This window comes from Dermacentor albipictus, chromosome 1 (assembly GCF_038994185.2).
Source record: "Dermacentor albipictus isolate Rhodes 1998 colony chromosome 1, USDA_Dalb.pri_finalv2, whole genome shotgun sequence".
Lineage (NCBI taxonomy): Eukaryota > Metazoa > Arthropoda > Arachnida > Ixodida > Ixodidae > Dermacentor > Dermacentor albipictus.
In genome coordinates this window covers 116,984,635-117,008,498 of record NC_091821.1, presented here as the reverse complement: position 1 = coordinate 117,008,498, position 23,864 = coordinate 116,984,635, and the positions used below count along the sequence as shown (strand labels likewise).

The following is a 23,864-nucleotide window of genomic DNA, read 5'->3' as shown; positions in this document are numbered from 1 at the left end:
CTGATATTAAGGGTTTCGGGAACGGTGCTGAAGTTACCCTATTAGGTGACATCAATGCCCACATGCAGGATTTAGATGGCAATACCGACAACAACGGGAAGTCAATGCTAGACCTCTGTGAGCAACATAACCTTGTTATCGTGAATACAGGGCCTAAGTGTGAAGGGCAGATCACGTGGGAAGTGGGAAACCGGCAATCGACCATTGATTACTGTCTGATGACAGAAGGAATTCATGATAAGTTGAGAGAAACAGTCATTGATGGGGAGGGGGGAAGGAAGGGTATAGCAGCATAGGGAGTGACCATAAAAGCATCATTTTAAAGATGGGATATGTAGTTGGGAAAGAGAGCAAGGGGAGCAAAATGGCCAGTGCAAATTTGAACGCTGAACAAATAGCAAATATAGTCACTAGAGTTGAGGAAGAACTTGGCAAATGGCCAAGTAAAGAAAGGGAATATAATGAGCCTTTAAGTGTAATAACGACAGAAATACGGAAAGAGAAACAACACGTTCGTTGGAAAGGAAAAAAAAAAATAAACCGAAAAGCTGGTGGAACAGTGAGATACGAGAAGCGATCGCCGAACGACAGAAATCATCTCGAGAGCAAAGGCAGGCAAAGAAGGCGCGGTTTCCACAAGATGAAGTAGCCAGTAAGTGGGAAATATACCGGGAGAAAAAGTCCATGGTTCAAATACTGGTGCCACTAAAGATTAAAGGTGAAAGCGAACGTTGGTTATCAGAAATACGTGAGAAAAATAAGGCTGCACCTAGAATATTTTGGAACCACATAAAATTATTAGGCAGAAAGTCAACAACCATGCAACAACATATCCTACACGAAGATGGAAACAGACTGGAAGAAGAAGCGGCAATAAATTACATCCGAAAAATAACAGCCGAATCTTTCCAAGGCAATGATGAGGTTGTATTTGAAAAAAAAAGAGCATGAAAGAGACCTAGGTGGAAAAGGAGCTGGTGCTGACAAATTTCAACTGGAAGAAAGCCGAAGAGAAAGTTCCTAAGCACACAGCCACAGGGCTAGACGAGGTTCCCGTTAGGCTGATTAATGAACTAGGACCAAAAAGTAAGGAAGCTCTGGTGAAAGCAGTGGAAAAAAACTTTAAAAGATAGACGAATACCAGACAGTTGGCGACAAAGTAGAATAAATTTAATTTATACATGTAAGGGGGAGAAAGATGGAATTCACTCGTATAGACCGTTGACCATTACATCGATAATATACAGGCTAGCAATGCAGGCAATCAAATTAAAGCTTCAAGCATGGGCAGAGAATAATGGCATTTTGGGAGAACTTCATAATGGCTTCAGAATAGGTAGGCGTTTGGATGAAAACTTATTTGTTCTTACTGAGTGTACTGAAATATCAAAAGTAGAAAGCAGACCGTTATATGTAGCCTTTTTAGACATTACAGGAGCCTATGACAACGTAGACCGCAACATTTTGTGGGATATTCTGGAAGGGAAAGGCTTACGTGACGATTCTCTACAGCTTTTGAGAGATATTTACCCAGAAAATACCGTTTGCGTTGAATGGGAACGGATGAGGAGCGAGGAGAAAGTTCATATCAACAAGGGACTGAGGCAGGGGTGCCCTTTATCCCCGCTGCTGTTTATGATGTACATGGTGAGGATGGAGAGGGCGCTAGAAGGAAGTAATATCGGCTTTAATCTCTCATACAAACAGGCGGGTTCAGTAGTTGAGCAACATGCAGCTTCCAGGTTTATATTATGCGGACGACATTGAGTTGCTAGCTAACAAGCAAAGTGATTTGCAACGTCTGGCTAATATCTGCGGACAGGAAGGAGACAATTTAGGTTTAAAATTTAGTGTTAGAAAATCAGGTGTTATGGTATTCAATGAAAACAGTGAACAGACAGTGGCGATACAGGGCCAGGAAATACCTCGGGTAACAGAATATAAATACCTTGGTATATGGATAAATGAAGGCAATAGATATATGGAAACACTGGAAAAAACAATAATAGTGAAGGGGAAGAGAAATGGCAGCCATAATGAAGCACAGAGCGCTATGGGGATACAATAGGTACGAGGTGCTTCGAGGTATGTGGAAAGGTGCAATGGTTCCAGGACTTACTTTTGAAAATGCGGTTGTTTGCTTTAAATCGGGGGTACAATCAGGACTCGATGGGAACCAAAGGTCAGTGGGACGCCTCGCATGGGGCGCTCATGGGAAGACTACAAATGAAGCTGTGCAGTGTGATATGGGCTGGACTAGTTTTGAAGTCAGGGAAGCTCGCAGTAAAATTGATTATGAAGAACCACTGAGGATTATGGAAGAAAGTAAATGGGCTGGGAGAGTGTTGAAGTATCTGTACAGGAAAAACATTGATTCACAGCGGAGAAAGAAAACTAGGAAGCTTACCAGCAAGTATGCGGCCTGTAGGGTGGGCAACACAGCAACAAAGGACGTCAAGCGGAAAGTCAGAGGCACTAAAATAATCTCATGGGTGGCGGCAATGGAAAAGAAACCTGCCATGAGTAACTACTTAAGAGGAAAAAACGAAATCAGGAAAGAAACAACTTATGATAACTGAAAGGGAAAATCATTAGTTTTCGAAGCGAGATCAGGATGCCTTAAAACACGCACATATAAAGTGAGATAGAAGAAGAAAGAAGAAGCATGTGCTTGCTGCGGTAAAGCTAGGGAAACTATGGAGCATGTTTTATTAGAATGTGAAGACGTCTGCCCAGCGGTCTATTTAGACTCCACTGGCCTCCTTGAAGCCCTTGGGTTCAGCTAGAGCAGTGGAAAAGTAAACATGTCCGCAATAGGGATTAGTAAGAGGCGATTGGAGGATTGGTGGAAGAAAAGTAGGGAAGCGACAAAAGACGACATTTCTTTATTTCAATTATTAGGCACATGTAATTTCCCCTATACTGTCCTTGGTGTCTTTCTTGGCTTCTTGCGAATCAACCATGTCAATGTCACTCATACTGGCGAACGTGAAAACGTGGAAGCATTCCAATTTACCTTGACGTGTTGGAGCTTTAACTTATGCCAACAGCCCTGGCATTTATCACTAAGAAACAAACGCGTCATTAATGTTTATTCTTTTAGAGCAAAGTTTATAGCTTGTGTCGTACTTTCTTGCACCGCCCAGTGTGTCTAATAACTGCGTTCGTCCCTTGTCTTACACGCTTCTCACGCCATACCAGTTAAAATCACGCAGCTCGCTCTCGAAGTCGAGCGGTGGTGGTGCACTTTCTGTATGTAGAGGTGCTATGAAAGTTTTATGTAGAAAAAAAAACTCAGTGCCCTTCCACTCTGTGAAGAAGGATGACCACCGAAGCTGTGTATGTGGGCCCCTTAATGGCGAACTGCAGCTCTGCTGCGGGTCGGTCCGGCATTGCAGAATCTTCGGGATCGGCCCACGTATGGGGAGCGCTTAACGCCTACTTCACCTCCGCCGCGGGTCGGCCCGGCAATGCACTATCTTCGGGATCAGCCCACGTATCGGGAGTGCTTAACGCCTGCTTCACTTTCGCCGCGGGTCGGCCCGGCATTGCACTATCTCCGGGATCGGCTCAGGTATGGGGAGTTTTTTGCTTACTACGCCAACGACACGAACATTTCCTTGGACGGTAGAGGGTTACAGCTTCACTGTAAAGAAATATGTGAATGTTCAAAGAAAGCCACGGTTAACACTTTGCCTGTCCTCGCAGCGATTTAAATAAGCGTGGCCATAGTGTGAGAGCGTACAGCATAATCATTTCTACCACAACCACTGCCAAGATAACAGCTTAGTTTAGGCAAAATACGCGGAAACTTGTGATGCTAACTACTCAACTCAGTGCTTTCCGTTATCGCTGGCTGCTCTTTATCAACGTGATCAGCATTTGGTTGAAACGCTTTGAGAGCGAAAGGGTTGACGAGGGCGGAACTCGTTACAGCGTCATGACCGTGTTACTGAATATGAAAACAGCCATGCGCCCACCCCCTTTTTTTTATCTTCGCAGTGTGACAGTGGGAGCAAACGTCTCCTTCTGCAACGGAGGCTGCGAAGCCATCGCTGACACTGGGACTTCCTTGATCGCTGGGCCGTCATCTGAAATCCAGAAGCTCAACTTGGCCATAGGAGCTGCTCCTTTCACCTCGGGAGAGGTAAAACTTACCTTTCCCTGATTCAATACGCCAAAATCGTCAAGGATCGCTTCATTGTCTCGACATGTAGGAAGCGACAAACGCACAACTATAAGACTCAGCCCCCATAATTTGTCGTTATGCAGCGTACCGCGACAAGCAGTTTTCCTTAGATCATTCGTTAATGAATTTCTTTTCTAATGCGTCAGGTCATCGCGCGAAGTGGGGATCAATCCAGTTTCTTAATCCAGTTTTCGAACTACCCCGTATTGCCACGAATGTACGTCATTGTTCTGTCTTCATGCCCACACCTACCGATCACCTCTGTTGGTGCGTGTGGTGTTGTGGTTGCGGCATGTTCGTTGATACTCAACCCTTGCGTCTGCTCTTCGTACCGTGTTTCGCAGCATGGAGATACGGAGAGCAGGCTTCTTGTGAGATACATTCTTTACCTGTCGACGACTACGAGCCCTTTGCATCAGAAAACATCTGCAGGATATGTGTGCGCGTACTCCGGTCCAGCCATAGCGCAGAGAAGCTGACCTCCAAGTTATCTTCTCTGCGCAGCGGCATTTTTGTATCAGGCCGTCAATATGACGAAACTGAGTATTAAATTTGGCGCGACACTGGCTGTTAGCATAATGAAGCAGCTGTACGCGTGATTATCCCAAGTGTCTGCAGCGGACTGGCTTGCCACCACTTTTGAAACGTAATAATAACCTAGCGTCCCGGAGCTCCTCTGTTTTCTAGTGGAAAGCTGTAGGTTAATTTTTACCAACTGAAATTCTTCAGCGTGCAATCATGCCTAAAAAACTGACTCACCGTCTAGGCCCTGCGAAAGTGGCTGTCCAGCGTAGCTGTCAAAACCCAGCACGTGCTACAACTGCTGCTGCTTTAGAGTAATGGTAATTTAGGGTAATAGAATTAATGGAAGTATTGGTCATGTTAACAGCACGTCATGGCCCATAGAGGTTCTGCAACAACATTGACATCAGTTGCCAGGCTGGTTCTTTCATATACGGAAGGCCAGGGACGTCACTCCCCACGTCGCAAGCTGCCATCGCCGTGGCAGCTTGCGCAACGGCAATCTTAATGGGGAAACGTATGCGGGGAGTGCTACGTGCTTTGCATTGCTATCAGGAGCGCCTTATCATCAAAAACATGGTTCGGATGCTTGTTCTGTGTTTGTTCTTTGTTGAAACTTATGACTGTTCTGTATGTCCTATGCGTCATTCCAAAGAAAGTATACACTGCTCGCTTCACTTTGCTAACTGCTTGAAGCCTCTGCCTTACGGGGCTACGAGACACTGTTCCTGGCCTGCACTGCTGCCTGGATTGGCACAGATTTTCGCTATCGGACGCGGACACGAAAATTACCGATCTCCTAGAGGCAAACATCTTCGCTTTAATACACAGTCGTTAATTCATTCCGCCCCCTTGGAAATGTGGCCACCATAGCTGCAGGAATCGTGCCTGCATGGGACCGCGCATTCGGCGGCACAACGTCCTAGACGCTGAGCTACCGTGACAAATGGTGCTGGAATGGTGCTGGTGAAGTACCGTAGTACTCTTCAGTAGTAATACAAGCGCATGCTTGCAGCCAAGGTCCGTATATCTTATAAGATACCACGCTGCGACAAATTTTTGTGGCGAGACAACAGGAACAGGGCGGAGTAGTTTTTGTGCCGCAAGAAAGCTACCTTCCATGGAGTTTTTGCAGAAGATTCATCGGGCAATGGGCTGTGGTTCCCTTTATTTTTCCTGTGTATAAGGGCTTAAGCATTAATGGCGCGTTTCTGAATTATGCAATCAGCGCTTACATTGTCTCTGTTCTGTTATTGCAGTACATCGTGAGTTGCAAGGCCATACCGAATTTGCCGAACATCACCTTCACCCTGAACGGTGAAGACTTTATGCTGCAAGGAAAAGATTACGTTCTGCAGGCGAGTACTTTCTTCTCTTTTTTTTTCGTTTCATTTTTAGTTACTGTCTCCGTTCGCGTAGTCGTGTTTTCCAAACCCTTCTTTGGCGTTTTTGAGGAGCATGCATGTATCAGTCATGTGCCACAGCCAAAATATGGTTGAAGTCGATAGTATGACGTCTGACGTCCCGTCTGGTTGGGATGATGCATACTTAAAAGGAAGAGGTCCGGACACTGACCAAAATGGTTCAAAATAGTTCATGCTATTCGCACTGGCCTATCGTAACTCAGTCAATTTTTTTGTTTTCCTCGTAACTCACTAATTAATACATCTTTACCATGTCATCTGGCCTCACCTCACCAAACAAATTATGTGTCAATTAGCTGATAAGATGACTCTTCAGGAATTTCTCGCGGGCGAGTCGGCGTGTTGAGACGCAAAAATCAATGCAGTCTCGCCCATAATGCAAAGCAGTGTCATGAAAGACGGCGTGTGTGCATATTTTTAACCCTGTCCTCTTTCTAAGCCCTATCTCCCAACCCCACTGTAGGGTAGCAAAGCGACACTTCTAACGCATCAGTGTAAACGTGGCTACTATCGTTGCCGGGGAAAAAAAAACACGCAAATCCTTCCCCAAAGACAACGAATAGCCGAAACGTGAATAACTATTTTAAACTATTTTGGTCGGTGTCCGCACTTCTTCCTTTTAAGTACAAAATGTGGTTGTAAACAGATGCCGCAATTCGGCCTTTCTGAATTATTTTTACTAGCAGTTCTTTCGTGCGCACCCAAACAAGAGCGTTTTTGAATTGAGCATCCGTCCAGGGACTACATTAAGGGGGTGGCGGGAAGTTCTTTTTAATTATTATTCTTGTGGCTTATTGATTTTTCGAAACGACAAGATTTTTTTAGTATGTTAATGAAATTCATGCATCATATATGAAACGTTGAATATGTTCTTTATACGGGGAACCTATTCCGAAAGTGATATAATTGTCTACCCTATCACACGCTTTGGAGGACCTTGAAGCTAATGATTTCCTCCAGTTCATTGCAATTTTGTTCTATTAATATTAGTCGCATCGCACGTTCATTGAAATAAATTAGTCCATATAAGAAGTATGCAAAAATAAAGTATTTCAAATACATCTTTATACATCTTTAGAACATCTTTAGAACATCTTTAGAACTACATCTTTAGAACAAAGGAAAATTACGATGGACGCAGGTTAATGATGCTTGGTGCTGGACGAAATTTAAACACGTTTAACTGATTGAAGGGAACGCTTCGTGCTCGAAAAGCAGCACAAATAGTGGAGAGACAAAATGCTATTGGGTAGTTCCACATTACTTTTTTTTTTTTACTAGCCGAAGGGTGTGGGATGCGGTTGTCTCTAGCAGCCCCTTCCATTTTAATCCACCCATGCATACGTCGGGAACGAAGTTACTGCAGTCAGGACTCGAACTCGCGCGGCATCGTGCTGACCAGCTGAACGCCATAACCACTTAGATGCATTGTGGCTACTTTCCGGGATGAGCTTATTGTGTTTCTAGAATGAATAATCTATGAATCGAACCTCTCCGAGCAGCAGATAATAAGCGTATCATCCGCCGTTTGAAATCATTTAACAGGAAACATTGTGACGCGGATCTTCGATGGCATGCAGCCTTACATTTCGTTTTGATTTGAGTTTTTGAACCGACATGCAGGAATGAGTCGACGCAACTGAAAGTGTTGGTGGGGACACCTTGTGACGACATGTTGAACAAGAGTCCAGAGTATTTATTGCAATTGTACTCGATACGCCTCTTGACTGGCAGCGTATCGGCAGCAATGGAATAATCCCCACGATATTTTATTGCGATAGCAAATATATGGGCACTCCAGGCGAATTACCGTCACCGTCGGCGTCACCGTGATGTTCCGCATAAAGTCCAGGTGCTATAACATCGCGGCAGCGCGCTATATGCTGCAGATGCGAGCGAAAGCTTGTGAGAGTGAGCCGGGAAGTATGGTGGCTTGAGGCGGCGGTAATGGAGGAAGGCGGGCATTGTGCGCGCCGTCTTATGACACGCGCAAGGAAGGCGGTGGGGGAGCGGGGACATGTATACGCACTAGGAGGGGGGGGGGGGGTCTACGCTATACGCCTCCGCTGAGCAAGGCCTATCTTGTTGCGGCAACCGGTACTTGTTCTTCCTGTTTCCTTTATTGCACGTCACCGTCGTCACAGTTTAAAAAGATTCGCGCCGACAAAACACTTGTTCCTGAGCTAGCTGTAGTTCACCTAAGAGATGCTGAACGGTGCAAAATAGTCCGCACAAGGAAACCTGGCACACCACCACCTCCATAATGTCGTGCGCCTTCCCTTTGTATTTCTGGCACTGTCCACGATGCCTTCGAGGACAGTTCATCATGGGTTTGCCAACAAACCCAGCTAATGTCCACGTTTTCAAAGCAGCTCAGCAATAGTGCTCACCCGTCGAAACATATTCCTTTCATTCGGAAGTTAAATGTGAAGCGCGTACGCATGAAGCAGAATCTTGCCGATTATAAATTCGTTTCCCTACGAAAACACCTTAGAAGCCTATATTGCGTGACCGTGAGATGGAAAATAGGCAAGAGGGAAAAAAAGCGATCCTCCGAAATGAGAGAGAGTGAAATAGAGAGTCGCCTACGTGTTGCTCCGCATGGTGTACGGTATGAGGGATTGAAAGGCCCTAAGAGAGAGAGGGGGGATGGAATAGAAAAGAATGCAGAAACTCTATTGGAGTTGTCTAACAGGGTGTAAAACTGGACGAGTTGGTTGGTCTTCGTGGTAAAAGCAGCGCAAAAATAACGGCCGCACAAAGCAGAGAAGCACACAGGACTCAGCGTCTGTCCTGTGTATTTCTGTCTTGTGCTGCTGTCTTTTTGCGCTGCTTTTACCATGAGCTGTCTAAGTACGCGTAAGTATAACTCCGAATTTCAAGTTGATCTACCCTCAAATTTCAAATTGGCCCACCTCCAAATTTCAAGTTGACCCTACCCCAAATTTCCCGTTGGCCCACCCCTAACTAAGCTTACCCATGCATTTTCTATAGAGCCCTAGTAACAGTATTGGTATTCTCTCTGATCAATTTTTTGTTGTTGTTTAAGTTGTTTCTTGTCGCTTATAAAGCTACATATCTACATTTACACTATTCATTATAACGATTAAATGTCTTAACTTCGCAAATTACGCATTTTTGTGCAGATACAAGGCACTACACTTTTTGCATGACTTTTCGCGTGACGGAGCTCGGGTACTCGCCAAAGAATGCTTACGCATTAAAAAAATGTGGAAAAGATGGATACTTGCTTATACGCTAGCACGTCACTAAAACCACAGAAATGAAACACTAATAGACGGTTGATGCGCAAACTTACAACTGGTTTATTCTTGCCACGTCACCTGTATATAAGGGTTTACAATCAGATTACAACAACAACAAAAGTCGAACAAAAATGCAAGAGGCACAAATATCTTCATGGGCATATGTGCTGACGTTAGACAATCCTATAGGCTCAACAGTCATAATGCGCAAACTCGATTTCCGCTTGAGTTAGCTGGACAGACGGCCTACTTATCCAATTTTCTTTACCCGCGATTATGGACAGTGCTCCCTCGATCTCTCTGACGTTCTTATCACCGCGCGTGCAATCAACTAAAAAAAATTATGGGGTTTTACGTGCCAAAACCACTTTCTGATTATGAGGCACGCCGTAGTGGAGGACTCCGGAAATTTCGACCACCTGTGGTTCTTTAACGTGCACCTAAATCTAAGTACACGGGTGTTTTCGCATTTCGCCCCCATCGAAATGCGGCTTGCAATCAACTCAGCTTCACCGAAAAGTGGTGCGCATGTGCATCTCTTGCAATGCGCCGCAAGGTGTCCTGTTCTCTGCAATTGCCCCAACCATATTTATGTTCGCGAAGCCGCTCATTAATACACCGTCCGATTTGACCGATGTGCCTTCTACCACATGCAAGGTGGATCTTGCAGATAATCTTCTCAGTGCATTGTTCAAACGCCTCTTTGTGCTGCTGTTTATCATTTACGTCACTACATAAGCCTATCAACTTGCGAGGCGCGAAAAACAATACTGTCGTCTCGTGCCTTTCGCCTATCCTCTTGATTCGTTGCGCGATCTTGCGTGAATACGGTATCACGACAGCTTTTATGAAGTAAATTTTCATTCTTCTTTCTTAGGTACTTACAACTAAAATGATGTCCTATGCATTACATTCAAAATAAAGGCAATGTTAAAATGAAGTTCGGTCCTTCTAATGTGTATGTATAGCATTTCCTAAAGCTTGTCAAGAAAGCCAATGTCCTAAATATAAGCAAACAAGTTTAAATCCTGCCGATGCCTAGAAGTACAAGGTGTCGAACCTACTATGCTTCTCAGCGTAAGTGGTTAATTTTGCCCGTTTGGCTTTTAGTTATAACAGATTATTTCATCTCTATATAGGCTGGGCATTCAAAAAGGATGTTCTCAACCGTTTCTATAGCATCACAGTTAACACAGTAGGGATTGGTAGATTGTCCAAGTCGGCACGACTAACTGTTTGTAAACGCAGCGTTCAGGCGAAGACGATGATATAGGTTTTCTTGCTGCCGGGGAAGTTGGCGCGGAAGTTTCGATCTTGAATTGCGAAAACACCCGTGTGCTTAGATTTAGGTGCACGTTAAAGAACCCCAGGTGGTCAAAATTTCCGGAGTCCTCCACTACGGCGTGCCTCATAATCAGAAAGTGGTTTTGGCACGTAAAACCCCAAATATTATTAAGTTTCGGTCTTAGAACGCTGTCTGCCCGAATGAATGAAGGCATGCTGGTGAATTGGTTGGCTTTGGATGCATTTCCGTTCTGCACGAGCACACTTTTTCACGATCGCCGATGTATGGCTTTTCGTAAAGTATGTATTTACGCATAATTAGTAGGGAAGAGCCCAGCATGACGTTCGAGAAATACAAAGACAAGGCGCACGACACTAAGAGGTGGTGGCCTGCGCACTTTCCTTGGCGTCGATTATTTTGCGCTGTTGAACATCTCTTCATGTGAACCCCTGCTAGCCCAGGTAAAAGTATTGCTTTCAGCGCGAGATGCACTAATCCCAATCTTACGTTGGCGGTGTCCACCGGGCTGTCGCTTCAGTGCGGCGGCTGCGATCTTTCGCAGTTTTAATCACGCAGATTCCTATGAGCGCTTTTTCGTTTTATAATCACGTTTTTGAACCATGTCAGAGGACGGTACGCAGCGGGGGCTCACTATAGATAAGCTCCTAATGCCTCGCCTCATTCGTATATCATCCGTCGCAGTCTGCAACAGCATTAGCATCATCCTTAACTCCTGACCCATAACGCCATTTTGGCCTCGACTCGAAAACAATTCGCATTGTTTCGAATTGATATCAACTGTGAGTGTGGCTTCACTACTGTACCATTTCCAGGGCATATTTTGCTTAATTTTCTGTGAACACATTCCTAGCCTTTTGGAGCTAAATTCAGAAAGCTCTTCGCTCGTAAGTTATCTTTTCCATGGACCAGCTTGCCTTACGTGATGATATGTCGAGTATAGACTTGTACGCGTTACAGAAGAAAAAGTAACCGATTGCAATTACAAATACTTCATCTTCATTCAAAGATGTCGTTTATTACAGTCACCAATTACGGCCCGACGAAAGTGAGGAATTACACAAGAATAATCGATTACTTTTACGTTACATTCCTCCGAAAATTTATTAGTATTGCATAGATACAGTAAACAAAACTAGCCGGCCTAGTACTTTGAGTGCACCCGCCGTGGTTGCTCAGTGGCTATGGTGTTGGGCTGCTGAGCACGAGGTCGCGGGATCGAATCCCGGCCACGGCGGCCGCATTTCGATGGGGGCGAAATGCGAAAACACCCGTGTGCTTAGATTTAGGTGCACGTTAAAGAACCCCAGGTGGTCAAAATTTCCGGAGTCCTCCACTACGGCGTGCCTCATAATCAGAAAGTGGTTTTGGCACGTAAAACCCCAAATATTATTATTATTATTATTATTATTAGTACTTTGAGTGCGTCCTCTGGAGCCCTTCATACATTGCTTATTTACATCAACAATTGCTTTTAACAAAATTTTCGTCGATAATCGTCCGTCATTTTTGTTGTGAAGACATCAGCAGCGACACTGAAATCTTGCTCGAGGAGGGAAAAATGGGAAAGGCTGGGAGCTTAGGTTAGCTCAATGTGCGCGCTTTAATTAGGACGGTGTCATAATGCATACAGATCCTGAGCACAAGACTGGTTGCTCAGCATTTGGGTTTTATATGAAGGGCAGCGCTTCATTGTGACTGAAGCTTGGAGGAGACGCTCCCGGTTGCGCCAATGAAAAGCTGAAAAAAATCGTGCGTATGTGTTTTTCTGGCTACAACACCTACTGTGGCCTTCACTATCGAGGCATAGGAGCACCTGTTCAATTGGTCGCCCAACAGCTGGTGGAGCTTTAAGATGAAGAAACAAATTCTGGGCCCCTTGGGTTTGCCAGTCTGACCCTGTGGATTTGCGAGCCTGCTGCTTGGCCCGATCTCGGGCGTTCTACCGTAGTTTTCGTCAAATTCAGGTTCTCCAAGCCATGTCATCGGTTACAGCTTTGTCTCGTCAACTAACTTGTCACATGTCATTGGTTAATGAAAAGAATAATTGAATTTCACTGAGCGTTACTGAGTAAACAAGGTAATCGTTAAATTACTTAGACAAAAATAATTCATTACAAGTAATTCTTTACGTACAAGTCTTGTCCAACATCAGGGTTGGCTGGGATATGCTCTTACGAACAATTCCAGCATTAGAGTTTTCTGTTTGAGTCAACAACATTACAAGATAATTAATGTATAAAAGTATAAAAGTAACGGTCCGAGTACACTACCTTGCGGTACTCCCGATGTCACTGGTACACAGTCCAACTGTCGCCCATCGATCGATACATACTGTTTGCAATTGCTCAAGTAATCAGTAACCCAATGTGTAAGAATATATGGAAGCATTACACTTTTTAATTTTGTTATGAGTGAATCGTGAGGTAAACGGTCGAATGTATTGCTAAAATCTAAAAGAATAATGTCTACCTGTCCGGTAATCTCAAGAGAAGAGGCTAGCGAGTGAATCACCATAATTACAGCTGGCTTACCGTTGAGCACCCTTTTCTGAAACCATGGTGGTGTCGCTGGATCAAATACCGGCCGCGACGGCAGCATTTTGATGAGGGTGAAATGCAAAAACGCCCCTGTTCCGTGCATTGGGGGCACGTTAAAGATCCCCTGGTGGTCAAAATTAATCCGGAGTCCCCCACTACGGCATGCCTCATAATAAGATCGCGGTTTCGGCACGCAGCACCACATTTTTTTTCTTTTTGTTGTCGTGCTGGTGAGGTGTTAGAGTTGAGTGTTGCTCGAGAAACTGGTTAATTTGTTTATTGCTGATATGCTCAATTAATTTACAAGACGATACTATTGAAATAACGCGATAATTTGTACAAGACGGTCTTAAATACGGGAACGATTCGGGCTGTCTTCCAGTCATCAGGTAATTTGCCATTTGCCAGCTACGTACAGTATCATATAACAAGAAATTGTCTAGCAAGATACATGTCGGTCACAAGTGTCACAGAAGCGCTATATTATATATATATATATATATATATATATATATATATATATATATATATTGCACCTTTGCTGGCCTTGCGTTCTCGTCCGCCGCTAGCACTCACCCCGCTAACGAGCTGGTTCTCGCGCAGGTGAGCCAGACGGGCATCCCCCTCTGCTTGAGCGGATTCATCGGCCTGGATGTTCCGGCTCCCATGGGGCCCCTGTGGATCCTGGGCGACGTTTTCATCGGCCGCTACTACACCATCTTCGACAGGGGCAACGACCGCGTCGGATTCGCCGAGTCCCGCTAGGCGTCGCCGAGCTCGAAACCTGTCGTTCCTCCCAATGGAGACCTCGCAGAGACAGTTTCGAGACATTTGTTTTGCCCGACCGTTTTGTGTGCACTATCACAGCTTCGCATCGCACATTCCTACAAAGCTTGGCCGCACCTTCCGATGCGAAACCCATCGCAGTCCACTAACTGCGAGCACTTTCACATCGTGGCCTCGAAATCCTTTATGAACAAATTTCACGATTTGCATCTGGTCAAAATAAAGCAGCAATCATTTCATACGATATGTTTTGTCGAAGGGCGATGGTGTTATTTTGCCTAATGGACGCACGAGGAGTAGGCTGGGTTGAGAAGTGAAGTGTCACTTGCATGACGCGCTTCGCCGAGTTGCGCCTTTGTCTTCCTCCTCCAATCCGTTCCACATTTTTGTCCAACGACCCATGCGGTCAGTAAGTTAAAAAGCAAGAAAGAAATGACCCGTAAATAAATTACACTGGTGCCCGCGCCGCTTTTACACGTGGCCCCTTCTGCCACAACATTTGTCTGAGCACGTCAGCGCTCTACTCATCGATGCACCGATTTCCCGCCAATATTTCCATCCGTGCAAGTGTGCGATGCCTCCGTGTGCGCTTATTCGCCAGCAACATTCATGCACCGTTTTAGTTATGGCACTACAAGCACTGTCATTCGTTTCCATGATCACGTAAGTGTACCGTCACAAGATCGCGAGAGAACCGGTCACGAGGTGAAACCCTGATGACAGATTACGAGACCAAGTTGGTGACTGCGTCACAGCTGTCGCCAGTATAAATAATCCGCAAATCATCTCCAGCGATCAGTATTTTTACAGTGAAGCTGTTTATGCGGACCATGTGCCGTCATTGTCGGACTTCGCTAAAATGGGGCTACGTGACCTAGCGGGAGATGAAAAGAAGAGCTCAACAGAGAGAAAAGGGTTGGAGTTCATGACCTCTTTCCCTTTGTGAGAATGCTATATTATACGCGATTCTTATACGGTTGTCAGACGGTGCATTTTTGGCGATGGAGCGAGATCGGCATCGAATTTATCGACGATTGATTCTACCCTGCCGCGAAAGAAACAAATGTAATCCTGGCGGTTTGCGGCCATCGAACAGTGCACAGTGATCGAAACGCGATACTAAGAGCGCGTGACTGCGGCACTTCTTGCGCCAGCAAGAAGTGCCGGCAGTCACGTCAATCGTCAAACCAACCAATCGCCAAAACGACTGCAGCGCCCGCATCTCCAGCGGTGGGCCTTGTACTCAACATACGGAGCTTTGGATTAATGGCCCCGCACATTCCACCCCAGCTACAACTATGGGAAGACCAGAAGTAGTGCGTGCTCCTGAGGAAGAAGCTGCATACCGCGAGCGTCAGCGAGAGTTGGCTAGTGAGCGAGCTCGTCGTCGTAGGGCTGACCCCGAGCTGCGCAGCAGATATGCCGAGTTTAAACGGCAGCGCCGACCATCAACAAATACAACATTACACTAATACTTCATTGTATAGTGTAACAGTCGGCGTAACTAACACAGCTTCGCTGTTCGACCATTTTCATGGACTGGAAGGGGGCGGTGATCTTTTACAGCGATAGCTGTTATGGGCTCACCCCCATACTCAAATGATGTCCACCGTTGTAGTGAATGTCATCCAAAATTATCTGCGAGAAAATTACAAATAAAACTTTTAATATTCTCATAATGCCGTGAGTATTCGAACTTACGACCAACACACTGGCAGTCCAAAAGTCTACCTCTCGGGCACTCTTCTCTTTTTCACGATATTTATTTCAAGTGGAAATTGCTCATTGCGGGATTGGTCAGACACACACAAAAGAAAATACAGCGTCGTATGAATACAGCTGGCTTCACAACGATGCATGTCTGTCTGCGAGTCCTGGATCCCCGAAAGCCTTTGTCTCTTATATAGAGAACTGTTCATGGCCTCCGTGCAACCCCTGGACAGCGCCGCCCATTTAATTCTCTGGCTGTACAATGCAAAGAGATTGAAGTCGCAGAATACTTCTGTGGGAGGATTACCGCTGAAGAAAATTCCACGGGAACGCAGGCTCCCTACCACTCACCATTCTCACGTGATCCCCGTATGAGTGCTTTTTTTCTCTGGATGAACTAGAGGCAGCGCTTCCTTTATGTCGGCGTTCCTCAGCGCCAGGACCACACCACGCTCTGTGTAACCTTGGTGAACGGGCACAAAATGCACCCCTACTCCTGTACAACGACTCATGGCAGACTGGCACGGTTCGCCAGGAATGGAAGACAAGTCGTCTGATTCCTCTTCTCAAAGCTGGCAAGTCGCCTTTGGACATTGCGTCATACCGTCCGATCGCGCAAGCTAGTTCTGTAGGAAAAGTAATCGAACGGATGGCTCTAACGCGTCTGGAATGGTACCTATAGAGCACTATGAAATTTATCCAGACACGTTGACAGGATTTAGGCGCGGCCGTTCCTCTACAGACAACGTTGTCCATCTGATAACGTACGTGAAACTCCAGAAGGCCTGTAAACGCTTGTCTGCTGCCTTGTTTCTTGATATTAAAGGAGCTTACGATAATGTTACCCATGAAGCCATCCTTAAAGCGACAGAAACGATAGGTATTGGCGGCAAGATATATCTCTGGGTTCGTAGCTACTTATAGATGCAATCATTCTACTTGCTCACGGGGGCGGCCCAACACCCCGGTATTACAGTAGCCGCGGAGTCCCTCAGGGCGGAGTACTAAGCCCAACGCTTTTTAATCTATTTCTTATTGGACTGCTCGAGGGCCTGTCAAGCACCGTTCGACTCTATATCTACGCCGATGACATCTGTATCCGGATGTCGGCGGCCACACGGTTTCAGCTTCGCGCTCGGCTTCAGAAGGCGGCCTCATCGACATTATGCTACTTTCGTAAAGGTGTGGAGGTGACGTCGTAAAAGTGTGCAGTGGTGACATTTACCCGGAAGCCAATGTCTGCATACGCCATATCAATCAACGGACAAGTGATATCGTCCAGCAGAAGTCCCAGGTTCTTGGGTGATTGACAGAGACCTGTCCTGGACTCCTCACGTGAACCATGTGAAAAAGCGACTAGTTGCTATTTGATTTAACCTAAACTCTGAGAATATGCTTAGGATCTGTTCAGGTTCCTTGCAGGAAAGAATTGGGGGGGGGGGGGGGCTCCACACAATCCATGTTACAGCTGTAAAGGGTGTTGTTTGTTGGGCTCCTCCAGTACAGCCTACCTGTTATATCCAACACCTAGCAAGACCAATTTGCGTACAATTCAGAGCATTCAAGCCTAAACTCCGAGGATATGCTTTGGATTACCCCGCAGAGCGTAAACGGCTGAAACTATTGCCATTGCTCAAGGTTGTTCAATCACGGCGCACATTGCAGTCGAGACAATGCGTGCGCATGTCAGGCACACTGCCCGGACCCCTTGCCACCACCTCGCCGCACTCACCGTGGAAAGACCCCGCACCTCACTTAGCACAACTGTCAGTGCATATCGAGCCTCGCTTACATCGGGGTACCCACCTGCGGCAAGGTCAGTGTCTCCTCCATGGTGTCTGCGCTGTTCTAAAGTACACCTCAGATTTCCAGGACTTCAGAAAAAGTGAGATTTACCACCGCCGGTACTAAAACAGTTGAGCTTACTCCTCTTGTACGAGAGGTACAATAGCCACGTACACATCTATACTCACGGATCAACTGCATCGACCAGTTCTGGCGGTGCTGTGTTTATAACGACAAGAGGAATAACACTGCGATTCAAGATGTCACATGTCACGACGTCCATGGCTGCAGAACTCACGGCTCTGCGCAGCGCGCTTCAATTTATTGACACGGAGAGTCCTGGTACATGGGCCATGTTTTCCGATTCAAGACCGGATTTACACAGCAAGCAGTCAGTTCTCAGACGTGGAGCCCACGAACAGCTAACATACGAAATTAAACTTCACCGCGACGTCAAACAGAAAGGCCACTAAATTATTTTCCAGTGGCTATCCGGCCATTGCGAGATCAGTTGAGGGGTTCTCACCCGTGCTCTTGGGACAAAGGAACGACAACACAGTAGTGCAAACAATCACAAGGGCATTTATTGCCCCTTTCATAGACTAATGCCTGCTAGCCAAATTGCTATCCACAAAACATGCCGATGGGCGCGCGACAAATCGCGGAAGTCTGACTCACCGCGACCGGATAACGAGCGAATATGTTCACCCCATACTCGACACCAACGCCTGGTCGTTCGCGCGTACGGTCACGCGAACGGTGGCGCGTTCGAACGATCGTGTTCGTCCATTCCTAGGTAGGCCTCGCGAGACGGTCTCGCAGAAGCATGGATCGGCGCACGCGCAGAACGTCCGCGCAGCTGGCCTATCCAGAGCCAAAGAGGAAGGGCATTCTCCTTTTTGCGCCCAAGTAACCCAGCCGTTACGTGGCGTTAGCACAGCAACACTCGCGCCATCTCTCGTACTACCCTGCAAGCACACCGACTGCCGCAGTAAAGCCACGCGGCGAAGCTTGATTACAGGAGCCGGGAGCTATGCGAGAAAACAACATATCAGGGGACGCGTGACAGTCGCGCAACCCCACACAGTGGAAATTATGAAGCAGACAACGCTGCCCGAGAGTCACATCAAGAACAACACAGCGTTCCCATTCCTCTTTCTAGGACTGATGCTGCAAGGCAGCTTCGTCACCTGGCACGCAAGCCCTCTTTAACAGAGTGTAACACTCCAAATATAAAGCGCACCAGGTTGCACGAACTGAACCCTTCGCTCCAACTCCGACTACCACCCGGGCTTCACCGACGTGAGGCATCGCTTCTATACCGGCTGTGGTTAGGAGTGGTTTTGACGAAGGCGTACACTACTTTGATTTGAATGACCGACAGTGCTGCATGCGACGCCTGCGACGTCGAAGAGAACATCGAACATTTATTGTACCATTGTGATCTATTTCAGTCGGAAATACGATCGGCCGTTGTCTGTGCAGGTGCTACTTGAAGACCGTCTCTATCGCTCGTCGGCCCACAAAGCTGCGAAGGCACTTGTCTTTCTTGAGGGCGACTGGCCTATGTGAACGCCTCTGACTCGCTCAAGCCCTCCGCATGCGTGAGCGAGCTCACCGCGGCTTTCCTCCTCCTCCCTCCTTTTCTCTATCTGATCTTTCTATTCCCTTTTTTTTTTCCCGTCTCTCAGAGTAGGGTAGACAACCAGACACATTTCTGGTTAACATCCCTGCCTTTTCTCTTTATTTCCTCCTCCTCCTCCTCCTCCTCCCTCCTAGCATGAGAGAAGCCCGCGAATAGAGCAAAGTGCCTCGAGCGGCCAGTCGCGCGGCAATTTCTGCGAGCACAAAATAGGCAACTTGCCGACAGGCAGGTCTCTTGTGGCCAGCCACGGTGACCTTGATGGCTTGAGACTGCCGGCAATTCACTTCTACAGGGCCATCCACTCAAGGGAAACAAATCGTTGGTATCACACGACTTCAACACGTCTTCTACGTTGTGAGGTAAAAAGTGCATAGGACATATAACGTATTTATTTGTTAATGAAACCTACTTCTGCAAATCTTCCTTTAAAATTTCAGCTGTTAAAGCATCTAAAGACTAATGAGTTGTTCCTGCTAAACCCGCCGTGGTTGCTCAGTGGCTATGGTGTTGGGCTGCTGAGCACGAGGTCGCGGGATCGAATCCCGGCCACGGCGGCCGCATTTAGATGGGGGCGAAATGCGAAAAAGATTTAGGTGCACGTTAAAGAACCCCAGGTGGTCGAAATTTCCGGAGTCCTCCACTACCGCGTGCTTCATAATCAGAAAGTGGTTTTGGCACGTAAAACCCCATAATTTTTTGTTCCTGCCAAGAGCAAACGGCCCCGTACTTTGCGCATTGTCGTCGCAGCCGGAGCTGGCACCATCAAGGGTTGCAGTGCTCTACGCAGTGGTTCATAGAACTGTCGACAATTATATGGCACTAATATGGACTGGCACAGCACAGTAGCAAAATGATGCGTTTGTGAAGGCGCTAGTAAATTGCGATCAATTCTTTCGGTAGGCCTTCTGCGGGAGAGAATTCTCTACGTGTAGCATACTTTTCAGCGCGAGACAATTACTATGGTGCTGCTGAATGCAGTATACGTTATCACTGTATGTTGAATTCGAAGGAATTCGGAAAAAAGTGATATGCGTCGACAGCTGATGCGTCGATGCATCAGTATGTTGATGCGAAGTGTGAGCAATACTTCTGTCTTTCTCAGATAATTTTTTTTTCTGATTCCGACAGGCTATATAACTTTCGATTATAACATCCAGGACTAGCAAAGCGCAAAATATTGAGCGTTGGAAATTTTTATCGGGATGCAAGCACCCGCCACAGAGCTGGAACTGTCATGCTGACGCTCAGCGAGCCAATTCGCGTTCAATATACAGGGTATTCAAAATTAAGCTTTATGGTTTTCTTAACGTTAAGCACTGGGAGGCACGCGAAAACCACCTGTGCAAATAAGTTATGTGGCCAGGGCGACACAAAGTGATATGATAATTATCGCTGTCAGCAGCCCAAATTAACTAAAATTGAAGAATTAACTTTTTGTTAACTGCAGTAAGTGGGCACGTTTATATTGAAAAGTTAGAGGCAGTCGCGTTTCTGCACAATATCAGTTGCAAGAATTCTTCTAGCGTGTCTGTGCTCCGAGACATCGGACTCTGAATTTTAATTGTCGTCCGCATGATTATTACGCATGCAAGAGAGGATCGGCGCAACGCTCCTCCCTGATGTGACGCGGCTGTTGCGTATGGCGTTGAGTCTGACAACGGGCCGGAGGCATTGGCAAAGATGATAAGTGTCTGTAGTTTCGTGCGTCAAAGCATAAAGCAGCGATTTCTTTGAAAAGTGTAACAACAGTGCAATTTTACCGCAAGTTTGAAGGCGGATATATCGAAACCGGTGCCATCCTCAGAATACGTTCTAAGTCTATATGCCTTGCATACTCACTAGCTGCAATTGGTAGAGAGAAATACGTGGCGTAAAGCAAATAATTATAAAGTTAATTAGCCTAACTATGACAATTATTCAATTCAACATTTTTATTTTCCTGTGGGTAACGTGCAATGAGCCGGAGGCGCCGCAGTGCGGGAGCAAGCGAACGCGTCCCGCGTGCTCAGTGCAGCAGTCGAGCCGTGTCAGATTGTTAGTGGAGCTTTGCAATGTCGCGCATGTGTTGCTGCGTCGTAAACTGTGCTAATAGCTACAAGAGCTGCCCACCTGGAACGAAGTTTTTCGGTTTTCCGGCGCGATCAGCAGGAATGCTGGATTCGCAGTGTACGCCATGTGAAGTAAGTGATCGCGGACATCTACAAACTGCATGCTGTCGCCAGTTCGCTGTGAATTTAAGCTCCACGCAAGTTAATCGATATTTTTACAGTGCAGTCGGAACCGAATGGCAGCCGGCAAAGTGGTCACGAGTCTGCAGTCTACACTTCGTAGGCGGAAATAAAACAGTCGAGGGATCCAACTTCTCCCTCGTAGGCTCCTGCTGTTTTTCCGCCGACCTACCGCAATACTGCACGTGTGTTGTTACGCATAGACCAATGACTACACATGCGTGCCCTAGAGCAAACTGAGAAGTTGACAGATACATAAAAAGAGCTAGCAGTCAGTTGGGCGCAATCCAGGAAAAAAATATGATATACGCGCTATGTATCAGCGGACTGCACAGTTCGTAAACGCGAACGGTAAGTAAGGAGCCCCGGAAGCATGGCACAATGCATCAGGGACTGCGCGAATTTTAGCATTTACACCAGGCACCTTGACAGCTTTGCGCGTGCAAGCGATAGAAGCCGCGCCACTCTTGTGTAGCGCTACGTGACGGCTTAGATACCAAGTGCAAAGCTGGCACGTAACGTTAACGTAATGGTAGCCGTGTGCTAAAAAATAGCGCAACGTTACCGTTTCAGCTGCTACACAGCCAGATGCGCGTTGAATCCGTTCGGCAGGCACAGATGACTCTTCACGAGGCCAGGCCGAGACCGAAACAGAAAATCAGAAACAGCATGCTTCACCTCGATTACTAAAGCACTCGCACCGCCCGAACAACGTCCCCAAACGGAACTAAACTACAGCACAGAAAACTTCGCGCAACTGCTGCGGCATCATTAATCGCAACACCGTTCGGAGATCGTACGTTTTACTTGCACCTATCGCACTCAGATGCCAGATACATTTAAAATCAGGCCACACCACAGGTCGGACGCAAGTGTCATCGTTCACTCAGTAATAAACAGGAAAAACAAGTATGCATACTAACCTCGATTGTGACGGCGTATGCCTCCAGGTTTACATTGGCCTGCTGCGCGCATTGCCCGTTCAAAACACACAGCCGTACGTCCGCGCTTTCTTCAGTCACGTCGAAAACATGATTGCTTCCGTATAATTTGTCCTCGCTCATCGCTTGAGGCCCTAACAAATATTGCACTGTTAACTTTCTCGAAACCCGTCCCTTTTATCACACCTGTCGCCATCGCGCACACGCACTTTCATGCAATATGCCGGCGTAGCAGACGGAGAGACGGCTGCAGCAGCTGCAGTTCGTAGCACGCGGGCGGAAGCTGAAGTGGCAGTTCGTGGCGCACTGAATTGTTGCGCCACCTGTAGGTGTTGCGCGTTCCCTATAAGTAATGGCCACTGACCACTGAGTGAGCTAGATCAAAGGTTAGGGTTGTGCTATCTGCCACAGGCAATTTTTAATAATTTGGTGCAGCTAAAAAAAAAAACACCCTGCATACCATACCTTCGCCGTTCCATCGACGTTATTCCTTCTCCGCAATTCTAGCATAACCATAATATCACCATTCAATCGTGAGTATGCCGCCGTTGCCCCGTCATCGACGTCATTGCGTCGTAGCCATGGTGTCGTAGCCGCCATTGTCGCCATACACTCGTCAGACATTCAATTGTCATACTGTCATTGTGATATACTCCACTTTTCTGAGACCAATGAGGAATATAAAATACCGACTTGCTACTCCTTGGCTTTTTTTGCGGTCACTAGATTTTACTGCGGATAGTTGTTAAATCATACCCAGGAATTAGGGTCATTTCGTTCAGTTTCCTTTTTTTTGCCACCACGTAGCGTAGCGACCTTAACAAAATTCGAAAATCGCTCCATGACACATGCCATGATGCACAACTAAAGAAAACGCAATAAAAAGAACCGCACCCTGAAACTGTCGCTTCCCCCTCGGTACATGGAAACGAGTGTGTTTATGTATCAGCGTTATCTCCAAGACGGCCAACTACTTGCTCTACTAGAAATGAATCGACGATTTTGCTAGACACCTGGCCAGACAGCTGGTGGTATTTCCGAAAAGAAGTCTGGCCGAGATAACGGCTCGCGCGAAGGTTCCGTTGAATGTGTTTTTCTTGAGTGGCTTTTTTTTTTTTTCTGCACCACGGTGGCCACGGGCTTGCGGATACGTTAGGCTTGATTCATGGGTTTCATGCAGAACCGGCGTGACCCAATGTTCAAGAAGCTCGGTCCTATCTTCGATGCCGGCTACTCAAATACATGTAAAATGGGGGAATACGTTTATGAGAAAACCGCTGAACCGATTTGAATAACATTTGTTGCATTTTAGAAAGTTGAATTCCAGTGACTGTAGCAATTAGAGTTTTTATTTAGACAATGGAATGTTTCTCAGGAAATGCAGGAAATCGGTAAACTTGAAAAAAAAAAAGGAGTAGAAGCATGAAGTTTACAAATCCGCAAGTCAGCTATGCAAAACAAATACGCATTTCTATAAACAGCACCCGTTGGAGAATCAAAGGCGAACAAACTTTATGCATGAGTT

General features: G+C 46.4%; 2 protein-coding genes across 4 annotated transcripts in view; one reads left to right on the top strand and one right to left on the bottom strand.

Annotated features, from left to right (window-relative positions):
* The window catches only part of cathD (cathepsin D), a 34,772-nt gene extending 20,496 nt beyond the window's left edge, over positions 1 to 14,276 (top strand). Inside the window, exons 5-7 of the mRNA XM_065439617.1 lie at positions 4,003 to 4,147; positions 5,971 to 6,069; positions 13,848 to 14,276. Coding sequence (XP_065295689.1) covers positions 4,003 to 4,147; positions 5,971 to 6,069; positions 13,848 to 14,009 — 406 coding nt within the window. The 3' untranslated portion in view covers positions 14,010 to 14,276. The remainder of the gene's footprint in view (positions 1 to 4,002; positions 4,148 to 5,970; positions 6,070 to 13,847) is intronic.
* LOC135907863 (alpha-(1,3)-fucosyltransferase C-like) overlaps positions 1 to 22,668 on the bottom strand; it is a 127,170-nt gene extending 104,502 nt beyond the window's left edge. The window contains exons 1-2 of one of the 3 annotated variants that reach the window (XM_065439618.2): positions 22,322 to 22,668; positions 21,964 to 22,022 (exon numbers count right to left, since the gene is read on the bottom strand). In XM_065439618.2, coding sequence (XP_065295690.1) covers positions 21,964 to 22,022; positions 22,322 to 22,373 — 111 coding nt within the window. In that variant the 5' untranslated portion in view covers positions 22,374 to 22,668. The remainder of the gene's footprint in view (positions 1 to 21,963; positions 22,023 to 22,321) is intronic. The other 2 variants (XM_065439620.2, XM_065439619.2) reach the window with 2 other exon arrangements.
* Between the last annotated feature and the right edge of the window lie 1,196 nt (positions 22,669 to 23,864).